This window comes from Lontra canadensis, unplaced genomic scaffold (genome assembly GCF_010015895.1).
Source record: "Lontra canadensis isolate GAN:19392208 unplaced genomic scaffold, GSC_riverotter_1.0 scaffold2, whole genome shotgun sequence".
In the NCBI taxonomy this organism is placed as follows: Eukaryota; Metazoa; Chordata; class Mammalia; order Carnivora; family Mustelidae; genus Lontra; species Lontra canadensis.
Window position 1 is genome coordinate 35056013 of NW_022630996.1, and position 13169 is coordinate 35069181.

The 13169-nt window shown below is 37.5% G+C and overlaps 1 protein-coding gene across 3 annotated transcripts in view; it reads left to right on the forward strand.

The window, feature by feature from the left end:
• The window catches only part of DPY19L1 (dpy-19 like C-mannosyltransferase 1), a 91073-nt gene that overhangs the window by 64434 nt on the left and 13470 nt on the right, over window positions 1–13169 (forward strand). For all 3 annotated transcript variants that reach the window (XM_032871802.1, XM_032871797.1, XM_032871806.1), the window contains 3 exons: window positions 4550–4651; window positions 9031–9102; window positions 11285–11334. In XM_032871802.1, coding sequence (XP_032727693.1) covers window positions 4550–4651; window positions 9031–9102; window positions 11285–11334 — 224 coding nt within the window. The remainder of the gene's footprint in view (window positions 1–4549; window positions 4652–9030; window positions 9103–11284; window positions 11335–13169) is intronic.

Sequence of the window (13169 nt, forward strand, 5' to 3'; positions counted from 1 at the left end):
GAGTAGGAAGAAAAGGGAGACATCCCAAGTTTGAGGGGAGGGGAATCTTGTCTCCTCACTGGGGAAGACTATCCAGTTATGGTACTGATACAGGTAAAAGTGATGTTGTGATTTCTGTCACACCCTGATGTTCTAGCAAGGACCAAACAAATTAGAGTAATTCAATTGCAACTTCAGTATTTCTAGAAATCTATAACACTGATCAAGGACATCAGCTCATAGATTCTGAATTGTGACATTGGTTAAAGTAAGAGACTGGCAAGGCCACACAGCCTTTAAGAAGCATTTCTGCTCACCCTTCTCTATTAAGATAATTAGACACTGCCCTGTTCTTTAGGAACCACGTGAGCCATTTCTCAGTACATCCTGACTTCCCATCCCTGCTCCTGTCAACACTCTTCTTGGTAGATGTCTGAGGTTGTTTACCAGGGAAGCTTAGTCAGTACTTAGAGACACATAGTTTTTGCTGGGGGCTGGTAACAGGCACCTTCTGCTTGGCATGTATCAAAATTCCAGACTCCCAGAAGGAATGTGGGTGCTCCGCAGAAACCAGAGTGTTTTAGGTACAGGGAGCCACTACTCCTTTTCACTTAGGCTGGTAGGAGCCATCTGAAATCTAAGTTCCCTGATGCCAGCCAAATACCAGCTTTGCAAGCAGATTTTTCAAGGATAGCATCGGGCTCACTATGTTAATTCTCATCTGAACATCAAGTTTGCCCCATCTTTTCCTCTCTTCCACTCTCTGTCTTCCTTGAATCTGCATGCCACCTCCCAGCCAGTTATAGGTTTGTGAAGAAGCTGGGCTCCGGGATCCCTCAGCCTATGTGTGCAGTTTTCCAGGCCACCAGGGATGGGAGAATTGGTTTACCCCCTTGTTGGTTTTCCCATTTCCAGAATCTCTGTAAAGTCTCTAGCTCGTCTGCCAGTCAGCTGTTCATTGCAGGGATGATGCTGCACATTAGGCTGGCAAAGCATTGCCTGCTGTTTGACACTTTTATTAACAGTGTCTCTGATTATAGATTTTTTTGCTCCCTGCCCCCAAACAAGTCAGCACCCTCCCGTAGCAAAGGTTCTGCTTCTCATAGCCAGCCCCACCCTTGTGGACCTCTTGGGCCTACCAACCCCGGGAAGTGTTGTTGCTGCTGAGGGTGGATGGGAGCCTCCCAGGCACGAATGCCACCGACACCCACTGTTTCCCTTCGGAATTAATCAGATTTTGTAGGAATGAGTGCTTCTCAATTTGTTTTCTTTTTGGTCACTTTCTAAAATGGGAAATGGTTGTTTTTGACAGTTTTTTTCTAATTTTATAGGTGTTATTGGGGGAGGGGACTTGTCAGTTTCTACCTCTGCCATTAGGAAGTAAAGTCCCCATTTTCATTGATTCTTGAGTGTTGATCTTTGTATTTCTCGGATAACCTCACTTGCTCATGATATATTATTCTTTCTATAGATTGTTGGATTGGTTGTTAATATTTTTAAGGATTTTTATATAAGGGAGGTTATTAGTCTGTCATTTTCTTATAATGTTTTTGTCTGGCTTTGGTTTCAAGATAATGCTAGCTTCCTTAAATTCTTGGGAAGTGTTCAATCTCATATTTCTTTTTTTAAAAATTAATTTATTTATTTTAGAGAGAGAACACGCATGTGTGTGAGTGCATGTAGGGCAGGGGAGGGGCAGAGGGAGAAAATCTCAAGGAGACTCCCCACTGAGTGTGAAGCCGGACATGGGGCTCCATCTCATGACTTAGGGTTAACCCGTAGGGTTAGGGTTAGGATTAGGGTCAGGGTCAGGATCATGACTGGAGCTAAAATCAACAGTTGGGGGGCACCTGGGTGGCTAAGTTGTAAATCCTCTGCCTTTGGCTCAGGTCCTGATCCCAGGGTCTTGGGATCGAGCCCCACATCGGGCTCTCTGCTCAGCGGGGAGCCTGCTTCCCCTTCTTTCTCTGCCTGTCTCTCTGCCTACTTGTGATCTCTGTCTGTCAAATAAATAAAATCTTTAAAAAAAAAAGAAAAGAGTTGGTTGCTCAACCGACTGAGCCACCCAAGCACACCCAATCTCCTATTTCAAAGAGAATTTATATAGAGGTGATGCTATTTCTTCCGACAGTGTTTGGTAGAATTTGACAGTGAAGCCTTCAGGGCCTGGAGTTTTCTTCATTATAAAATTTTCTACTACAAATCCACTTCCTTTAGGAAGTTATTGGTTGTTTATGTCTTTAGAGGAAACTTACCTATCTCATATATGTCATCAAATGGATCATGTTTTTTTAAAAAATTGTTGTAGGTTTCACTTAGTGAAAATTCCTATTAAAATTTTTGCATGTATGTGAAATGGTCTTTTACATTCTTTTATTATCTTCCTTATTTGGATTCAGAATGAAGATTGTGTTAGTCTCCTATAACGAGCTGGTTTTTGAGGGTTTTTTTGTGTGTGTGCTGTTTTTCCTGCTTTCTATTTACTATATTCATATTTTCAAAGTATCACCCTTTTTTGAGTCTTCTGGTTTTGGCGAATTGCTCTTTGTCACCAAGTTGTGTCATCCTTGTTTCTTATGTCTTTGTGCTTGTTCTGTAGCTTTTTCTAATGCTCAAGGGAAAGTGCTTGGTTCTTTTGTTTTCAACCTCTTTTATTTTCTGATAAATGCATTTAGAGCTATAAATAGCCCTATTAGTAATATTTTTTTCTGTGTCTTACAAATTAACTATTTTGAGATTTTCTTTTTAGTCTGAAGGTTATTAAGTTTTATGTTATTTGGTTTCTAGCCAAAAAGATTTTCAAAGCCATTTCTAGTCATCTTACAATGTTATTGCATTTATGATTAGAAAAAAAAAATTTGTATTATATAGATTCTTTGAAATGTATTGTGGTATGGTATATGAACTTTTAAAAATATTTTACTTATGTTCAAAAGTAACATGTATTCTCTGTGAAGTTTGTGTTTTCCATGAGCATATTAATAATAATATTCAGGTGTTATATTACCAGTCATCTGCTTTTTCTATTTTAAAGGGAAATATTTAACATTTCCAGTGGCCACGATCAACTTATCCTTCTTCCTACAGTTTTTTCAGCTCTTTATACCCTTTGAATCTATACTATGAACTGTAGATATGTTCATGATACATATGACCCGTCTTTGCTGTTCACTTTATGAATATAGAATGTTATTTGTTGTCTCTTTTCATTTATTTTTTGCTTGAATTCAGTTTTGTGAGATGTTAACGTTTGCTAACCTAGATTTCTTTGGTTCAATTTTATCTTATTTGTTGTCCTCTTCCATTTTCAACCTTTCTACATACTTTTGTTTTAAACATGTGTCTTGTAGACAATATAAAATTTGAATTTTTTCCCTGAAATCCAGTTTGAGCAACTGTCCTTTAATTTGTGAACTTAAGGTCTTTACGTATATGGCAGTCATTGTATTGGGACTTATTTCTTCCATTTTGTTTTAGAGTTTCCAACTATTTTACTTGCTTTTTCTATTCTTTCTTCTTATGATTAGATGGTTTTTCTTATGCTATTTAAGGCACTGTATATTCTCCCTTTTGATTTATTAAACTTATCAGTGTACATTTCTTCCCCAACAAAATAAAGTATTTTGGAATTCTTTAGCACATTCCCACCATCCCTTAGTTCCTACTCTCCCCAATCCCCTCCTGCTTCGTGTACATATCATTTAGGATTTTAGCTATGGTTTGTTTTATGTAATTTCCCTCTTCTTCTTCTTTTTTTTTTTTTTTTTTGTTCTTGCTTTTTTAGACAATAATGAATTGAAAATTTGGTAAATGCTTTCTCATTTGGTAATTGCAAGTAATCCTACTTCCCTCACATGACTTTTTATGGGAAGTAGATGAGATGATGAATGTGAGAGCACTGGGTAGCATGTAAAGAATTACACATATAAATGATCATTATTTAAAGGTGGATGTTTTTCCAAAGCCTGCCCATTTTCTACTTCTTTCAAAGTCTTTTTTTTTTTTTTTTTTTTTTTTTTTTTAAAGTGGGCTCCATGCCCAGCAGGGGGACCAGTGTGGGTGGGGCTTGAATTTATGACCCCAAGGTTGACCGGAGCTGAGATCAACAGTCGGACCGATTAACTGACTGAGTCGCCCAGGCATCCCTTAATCCCCTTTTCAGAAATTGATATTAATGTTTTCTTTTCTTTCACTCTGTTGCACTCTGTCCCTTAGGATTGACAGAGGTCTGCATGTGTTACCAAGCCTGCTCCCCCTGGTAGGTTCAGGAAAAGGAGGTGTTGTACAGTGTATTTTGTCAGGTTCAGCACACTGAGCAGGGAAAACCCAGGGAAAAAAAGCCTTTGGTCTGCTGGTGATGGATCGTGGAAGGCGGGCGTTGCTGGAGCTATCATTTGCCAGCAAGAGAAGGGGAACCATGAGGTTGCAGTGCTTTAACAGAAGCAAGTCTGGCATGGGAACAGCGAGCTCTGCGATATAGTGAAAGCTGTTTTTAGATACTATGACGAGTAAAGTGCGTTACTACAATATATGGCATAATCTAATGGTACCCCACGTTATTCCTTCCTAGGCTCATATTGGCAACTTATTAACATCAAAATTCTTCAGTTACAAGGATTTTGATACTTTATTGTATACCTGTGCAGCAGAGTTTGACTTTATGGAAAAGGAGGTAAGATGCAATTTCTAGTTTTCTTTCCTCAGGTTTTGGTCCATTCATTTTTCATAAAGGGCGCTCCTCTCATCTCAGACTCTCCTCTGTGCTCTTACCTCAGTGGGAAGGAGAGGAAAGTGATGGCTTGGAGGAGGACCTTCCTACTACTGTTAGTACGGTCTTTCCTCATTTTGATAATTGAGAAGCATGCCTTCAGACTAGCAATAGTGTTTTGGATGAGTAAACACGGAGACATTTCAAGTAGCCTCGTTTCAGGGATGCTGCTCTCGAGCTCTCACATTTCCATTCACTCTGTGGTTGTTGATTTGAATAATCTCATTGCTCTGAAATATCATTGAGTACAACTTTTCCATTCCAACAGTGTTTTTCTTTCTAAAACTGTATTCAGATGTTTAAAAAGAAAGCAGAGAGTAGCGTGGGGGGTTGTGAGATGGAAGTCTGCGAGAGTACTTGAGGTTCTTGGACAAGCAACTCTCGTTTGTTCTTCTGTCATGGCTTACTAGTTCCTAGTGGTATGCTGCGAAAAGATACTGTGAGAACCAAATGAGATATGTAGAGAAGGATTTGGACATTTTAATGATATTTTGTATAAAATATGTTGTAGCGATCAGTGAGCTGGCTTGGTTCAACAAACATGTATGTATATGTATATATAGTTACAGATATACATATAGATAGAGATATATAGATGTGTGTGTCTTTTTTAACACCACCCATGTGGCCCCAATTTATTATATTTTATTATCTATGAGACATTTTCCTTCAAAGCTCTGTGTGTGTATTTCTTGCACACACACAAACAATACTGTAGTTCCCCTGATCCAGCTAGGTGGCTACGTCTGTGTCCTGAGTTACAGACCAGGGGATGATAGTGTATCCCACTGCACACTCTTACCAAGCAGACATTCTGAATTGAGCACGTCCTGCAGATGTACTGTTTGCTCCAGTGACCTGTCAGTCTTCATTCCCAGGTTCTGGCAAATTTTGACAGATAATGGCTAATATATAGTGTATGAATGATAGTGTTGAGCCCGCCGGAAGAAACTAAAGAAGAGTGTCTTGCGAGACATTCAAATGCATGTTCACAGAAAATCAAGACTCCTTCAAGCAAGTGGTAAAGGAAGTAGAGGGTAAACATCGGTAGAGCGGGAGGATATGGCAGAAGTCCTTTGGCGTTATTGAGGATATTCATGCCACTCTAACCTGATAGTATGCAGCATCAGTGAGATGATAGAAGAAATTGTTTATTGAGGCATAGTGTGACTTCAGTTAATTTGAAGAAAATAGCAAAGCTGTTTGCAGCCTGGTATTCCACATCTCTGTAGGTATCTTCCCAGGGCTGTGCTGTAGAGACAGTGTGGTGCCCGTTCCGAGAAGGCATCCATTGTATGATACACCCAAACACTGGGAGAAAGGAAGAGTTTGTCATGATATTATACTGATATGGAAAGACATGTATCATGGAATGAACAAATGGTATGCCCTTATTTACCTATAATTAACATGCATAGAATAAGGTATAAGAGAACAAAACTTTAACAGTGGTTTTTGACTAGAGAGATAATTATTAATTTTTTTGCAATTTGCATCTTTGAAATTTTATGCAGTAGTCATATTTTAATTGTATTCTGCTTGAAATTATGACCCTGAGGTTGACCTGAGCTGAGATCAGCAGTCAGACGTTTAACTGACTGAGTAAAAACAAAGAGGGGGATCTTTCCTTTCTAGATATAGAAATGGTGAGCAACACTATTTAAAGTACAGCAATTCTAAGGAACATTTTTATGGCCAAAAATAGACAATGCTTGGATAGACCCATGTGTGTGTACTTAACTGTGTTTATGTGTATGTACTTGATATGAAATGAAGAGAGAAGCTCTTGAATACTTGAAAAATGGGATTTGGGGTGAGGAGTTAGGTTAAAGCCTTGTGTCACATTATGCAATAAACTTCAATTCAGTTAATTAATGTGTCAAAATTAAATGAAGCCTGAAAAATAAATTTGAGAGACATTTCAATGAGTATTAGCTTCATTTTTTAATGAGCAAATAGCTGCCCAAAGCACATATGAGAATGATTAATAGATTTGACTGCATGTAACTTAAAACATCTATACATTAAATATTATAAAAATTAAAACGCAAATGACTAACTGGGATGACTCTTGCCATAAATATAACATGAAACTAGGGATTAATGTAGTCAGTATAGGAGATTGTCCAAATCAGTAAAAATTACCGAGGACTCTACCCTTCTCCACCACCAAAAATACATCCTCACTCCCACCCACATGCGGAAATGGGGGAAGGATATGAACAGAAAACTCATTGGGGAAGAAATTTTGATAACTGATTAAAATGTGAAACTGGTTGTCATCTTTATTTTTTCTGCATTTTTTAATTTTTACAATGAGCATGTATAACTTTTATGCTTAGAATAAAACAAAAAAATTCGTGGAAAAGGAACTTATAATTCTAAAGCTCACACACATGTACACACATGCCTACTCTTTTCCCTGTGTGGTTTGTTTCCTTTGTATTTGTTCATGTGCCTATACTCTCCCTGATGGATCTTTTGGAATTGAGGAAATTGTATACTTTGTTTCCTTTATATTAATTCTTTTATATACTAACTCCGGTCCCTTCTGTTGGTTTCCTACTGAGAGTTACACTGAACTTAGTCACTTCTTATCCCCCCCATTTCTAATTTATTGTAATACTATAATCAGTGACAATATTTTACTTCCCATATAGTTACCAGTGACATTATTTTACATTATTCCCTCTGACCCCACTGTAGGAGTCCCACTGCACCTTCAGTATCGAGACACGTAACCACTCATGCTGTTCTATCACCTTTGTATCCCTGCCCTTGTCACAGTTCTGTAGGTTGGTGTTTTTAATGCTGCATGTTCTGGGACAGAAGCCTCTCATGCCTATTTCTTGATTGTGTGAAGCTTACTCCCCAGTGGATTCCTCAGGAAGGGCCATAGGATCCATAATCCCTGAGTTTTCACATGTTCAAATATTTTATCAGTGGCTTTTATATGTGAAGGTCTGGCTAGATACAAAATCTTTGGCTCATGTGTTTTTCCTTGACTGTCTTAAATAAATTACTCCACCATCTTCTGGTCTAAGTGTTGCTGCCGAAGTTTGATGCTAGTCTGATTTTTTCATCTTAAGAAAAATATTAAAAAATATTTTTAAAACAAAGTTTTGGAATATAATTTTAAAATTGTTTGAGTTCTTTGTTAAATTTTGTTAAATACTTTGAATGCAATTTTGATACATTGCCTTTTTAAGGTAAACACCTGAATCTCACAACTTTTCTTATATTTATTGTTAGTTGTTATTAGCAAATGTCTAAATTTTTGAATAATAAAATACTTTTGGTTATATGATTTTTATGAGGTTAAGACAATTAAAATTTACAAAATAGAAATAAATATATTTTAAAAGTATAAGTATTGTGCAAGTGTTTTTATAGGTAAATAGTAAAATAAAAACAAAAAAGTCTCCTTTTAATGAGACTTCTGTGAAGTATGCATTTGGGGGCTAATAAATTATCAAAATTACTTGTTTAATATGGGATAACAAGCAAGAAAAGTGGACTAATGAGAGGGAAAATCAGAAAATACTACTTATATTTTATATTATTAAAATGTAGCAGTGTTTTTAATATGTTGAAACTAGATGTCTCTTGATAAACATATTTGGGAAAGTGTACATTATTTAACTCAATGATACAGGATTATTTTTGTGAGGGTAAATGTTGGTGGTAAACAAATCAATTGCAATTTGGAAATTTCAAGCCTAGAGTTGTTTAAGACTATGACTTCAAATGATTGTGAAATATATAGGATTGCAGTTGTAGGGGTTTGTTATTAACTGTTCCTGTAGTTTTAAGGAAAGGTAAAAATGTTTTTATTTCTCTTGTAAACATGGGTCATTAGTGTGTGCGTGTGTGTGTGTCTTGGAACAATGGTTAAGATTTTTACCCCCCACCAAATGTACAGGAAAAGCTCATGCCATTTAAAGGAGTTCTGCTGACCTTAGGTGAATATTAAGTTGAATTCTCTAGTTAGAAAAGTAGTGTACAAAGAAGGAACAATAATCTTTCCAGTCCCAGTCACATTTTATACTTACAAGTGTTTGGGGACTGTATTTGTGTTTTCAACTCAACATTTTGGGGAAGTTTGTTTCTATGGAAATTCATCTTCATTTTTATGATGGGACTCAAGTCAGTGGGTATATTGGATGGACTCAAATGGGTGAAGGCTCTGTTTACACTTTTTAAAATTCATTTTTTTCATTATTGGAAATGAAATTTTGTCTGAAAATAATATTTTCCTCTAACAAAGAATCTCTGAATTTCAGACTCCACTGAGGTATACAAAGACATTGTTGCTTCCAGTCGTTCTGGTTGTGTTTATTGCAATCGTTAAAAAGGTAGGTCTATCACATCTATTTCTTAAGAGCTCTTTCTTTTTCTTTTTCCTTTTTTATTAATTTATCTATTTTGGAGAGAGTGGGCTAGAGGGGGAGGGGCAGGGGCAGAGGGAGAGAGAATCTCAAGCAGACTCCCCCACTCCCCCTGAGTACGGGGCCAGTTGCAAGGCTAGATTGCATGACTCTGAGATCATGACCTGAGCCAAAGCAAAGAGTCAGATGCTCATCTGACTGAGCCATCCAGGTACCCTTCAAGAGCTCTTTCTTAAAATAAAACACTTTCTTGTTTCTATGTAGTAGTTAAGTATCTTAAGTTACATGTTAATGACACAAGGTTTTATATGGATTTGTTGAAACATATTCTGTATTTTCTCACTTCTAGAACATTTACAAGCCTTTAAAATATTCTACTGTCTGCCAGCATAAAATAGACATAGGAAAAGGATGGTTCAAGTTTTGATAGTCATGTATTTTTGAAAGACATGATCAAAGAGACTATACTGACCCAGATACAGTTATTTTTGTCTTTGTAAATTATTACGACTGACTTTTAGCTTTATGTAATATTTCACTAAAATATTTAAAATATGCCATTCTAAGTCATCCGTGCATTGCGCACAAAGTCCTGGATCAAGTTTATTATTATTGATCCAAAAAATAGAATATTAATAATGTATTAACAACATCAATAAAATTGTTAGACTCCCAACTTGGCTTTGATAATGCAATTCTGAGCCAAGATTTGAATCAGGTCAGGGAAGTTCCAGTTTTTAGCAAAAAACAGGTATGATGTTCTCTTTTTTCTTTTAACATTTGGCAAATTCTGGAACTGCAAGTGTTTTAAGAGAATGAATAAAGATTAATCTGTAATCAAGATAACAGATGATAGACCCTAAAGGTTTTCTGATTTGTAGTTAGTGATCTCTGTGTTAACACAGTGTTATGTATTTGTAGAATATTCTGTGCTGTAATTATTGTTCACATTATATATTTGTACTCTCCCCGAACATATCCCATGTGTTATTGTACCTGCTTATTTGACAGCCCTGTCGGGGATATTATTATCCCCAATTTGACAGATGCAGCTTTAGAAGATCAGAGAGGTTGTTACCAGACTCAAATTGTGTCCATTAAAGAGCAAGGGAAGAGCAAGAATCAGACTCGGCACATTTCCTGCCTTACTGCGTGTTGTGTCGTGTTCAGCTTTGTAGTCTCACAAGCTTTTCAAATCTAATGAGTTTATTGCCAATCAGTTTCTGCTCTATGCTCGCTTCTGTGCTTCCTTTGCACTTTTGCATACTTTATGTGCATGTGCACCCCGTAGGTAATCAAAGAATACCGATGCCGGCAATTCAGAATGCGTTAAAAAGATAGCAACCTGGATGGCTAGAGATGATGAAAACAGTTACATCAGGTTAAAAAAAAAGCTCAGATGTTTGATTTAAAGAAGAAGGATTCAAAGGGGAAAAGGATAATTATTTTCAAATATTTAAAAGCCTGCCACTTGGAAATAAGAGTATACTCATTTTGGCTTCTTAGAATCATCGCCAATTCTAGGGGGAAGGATTTTTGAGCAGAAAAAGTCTGGAGACTGGGAAAGCATGACAAACTCAAGCAGCAGTTGGGTGGTTCTTCCAGGAGGTGGGTGAAAACCTGCGAGCAGTGTCATAGAGGACACCCACCCTGGGGATAGGATTCAGATTCGATGACCTTCCAGTTGCTGCTAAATATGCAAACTCAGTGTTTGGTTAGTTGTACTTATCAGTCTCCAAGCTCGTTGTCCGGATATGTGTATATATGATTGAGGAGAGGCATTGCCAACAACCTCGGCATGGTGTAATTTACTGAATGTGAATTGGAAGCCAGAAGGTCGGGTTTCAGGGCTTCGCAATGGTTTCTAGTTTTTCCACCTTCTAGGAGATCATCTAATCTGTCTGAGTCTGTTTGCTCATTTACAAAACGAGGGTAATGCAATCTACCTGAACAGGGTTGTTGGATATTAGAGATGATCAAGTACTGTATAAATGGAAGAGTTTGGTGTTATAATTATTTCCCGAATTATTTCTTATCTCCATACTTCTTACATTTTTAAGTAGATGTTTGAAAGTTTAAAAGGTACTTTAGTTGAAATTTTGTTTTTCCCAACACAGCTCTTCTAAAGTGTTAAAAAATCTATTTGCAGATTATTAGTGATATGTGGGGTGTCTTAACTAAACAACAGACACATATAAGGTAAATATGCTATTTAATCATTTTACATTAGTAAGTGGATATTTACAGTGTATTTTTATAGTTGATGTTGCACACTCAGCATTTGATAACTAGTGTTTTCAATTGTCATTCCTCGTCTTTGCTTTTCTCATTATTGCCTATCAGTTCAGAGCTCAGAATATCACTTATTCATACTTCAGATTCCATCTGCACAATCTGACTGTGGGCCTACTCATAATCTATACGTGAAGGATACAACTTTGTGCTTCAGTAGTAGGGAACAAAAAATGTTTTAGGACCAATGGGCTGTCTTTTGAGAGAAGAGCAGGGAAATATAAAACTAATTCCATACTTCATGTTTTACACAGAATAAATTCCAGATGGAGCAAAGATTTAAATGTAGGAACAAAATAAAACCTCAATATTAACCAAGAGATTATTTTTAGAATTTTAGGATTAGAGACCTCGTTAAGTATGACATAAAACCTGTAAGCTAGAAGGAAAGATTAAAAAGGTTGGCCAGATAAATATTTTCATTTGATAAGATACTGTGAACATTGTTCAAAGAAGAAGAAAAATGGGGGAAAATACTCACAGTATATGACAGAGGACTAATGACTGGCATACATAAAGGACTTCTACAAATTAATAGGAAAAATGCTAAAACCCCATTAGAAAAATGAGTGAAAGACACGAAGAGACAACTGAGAGAAAAGGAAATTCTCATTTTCCTCTTTTCCATTGCACTCATGTCCCATGGACTTCCTTTCTGCTTTTTAGCCATGGCGGCTGTTTCCTGCCTCTGTGGTTTTGCCCTGGTTGTACCCTAAGTTCATCACTTCGCCCTCTGCTCTCCACAGCCTGGCTCTGTATGTGGCCAACTCCTTTAATTCTTGTGTAAATGTCACCTCCTTCAAGAAGCCTTTCCTGACCATCACTTCTGAGGAGATTCCTTGTCTCCTTGCTTATTATTCTCCATCATCACATGCTTTATCTTCTCTCTCAGCATTCATCACCATTTACACTTGAACACTGGTACACTGCCTGTCTGCTGTGGCACCGCAGTTCTCCCCCTACCTCTCTCTTCTCTAGTCATGGTGTCTTTGTAGTTAGCCCATTAAGGACCTTCCCATTATGGGGCTCTGCACTTTCTGTCTGCCTGAGGAATGCTCAATCTCAAACTCTCTCCTTCAGGTCTTGCTCACGTGTCCCTCAGTTGGTGACCACATGTTTTGACATACACCTTCCTGGTTACCCACACTCCTGGCATCTTTTGCCCTGTTTCCTTTCTCTCCACGGTACTTACCACCATGTGACATATGCTTATTTGCTTTTTGTTAGCCTCCCTTGACTTTGTGTAAGCTCTGTGAGGGGACAGGTATTTTCTTGTCTTATTTACTGCTGGATCTCCAGTGCCATCAGTGCTCAATGGGATTGAGGATGGATGGGTTTGTACCCTGTAGTCCTGAGGGGTCAGTTTTAGTAGGGAGAGACAGTTGGTAATCAAGAAACCAATGAATGAACACTTTAGAGGAGATAAAACAGGGAAATGGAATAGGAGTGATTATCAAGAGGGGCACTGAATATGAGTGTCTCCCTAATGTTTGACGGAGTAAGATTAGTCTAGTGTGATTGGGGCATGGTGACTGAGAGGGAATGTGGTAGATGATGAGTTTCAAGAATGAGAAGTAGGAAGACCATGGGAAGCATAGTGAGGATTTGGGAGTTTATTCTAATTACAAAAGGAATCCATTGGAGGGTTTTAAGTAAGGATTGGCATGACTAGATTCCCATTTTCAAAATATTGCTGGCATCACTGTGATGATCATAGAAATGGGATGGTGGGGGAGGGGGTG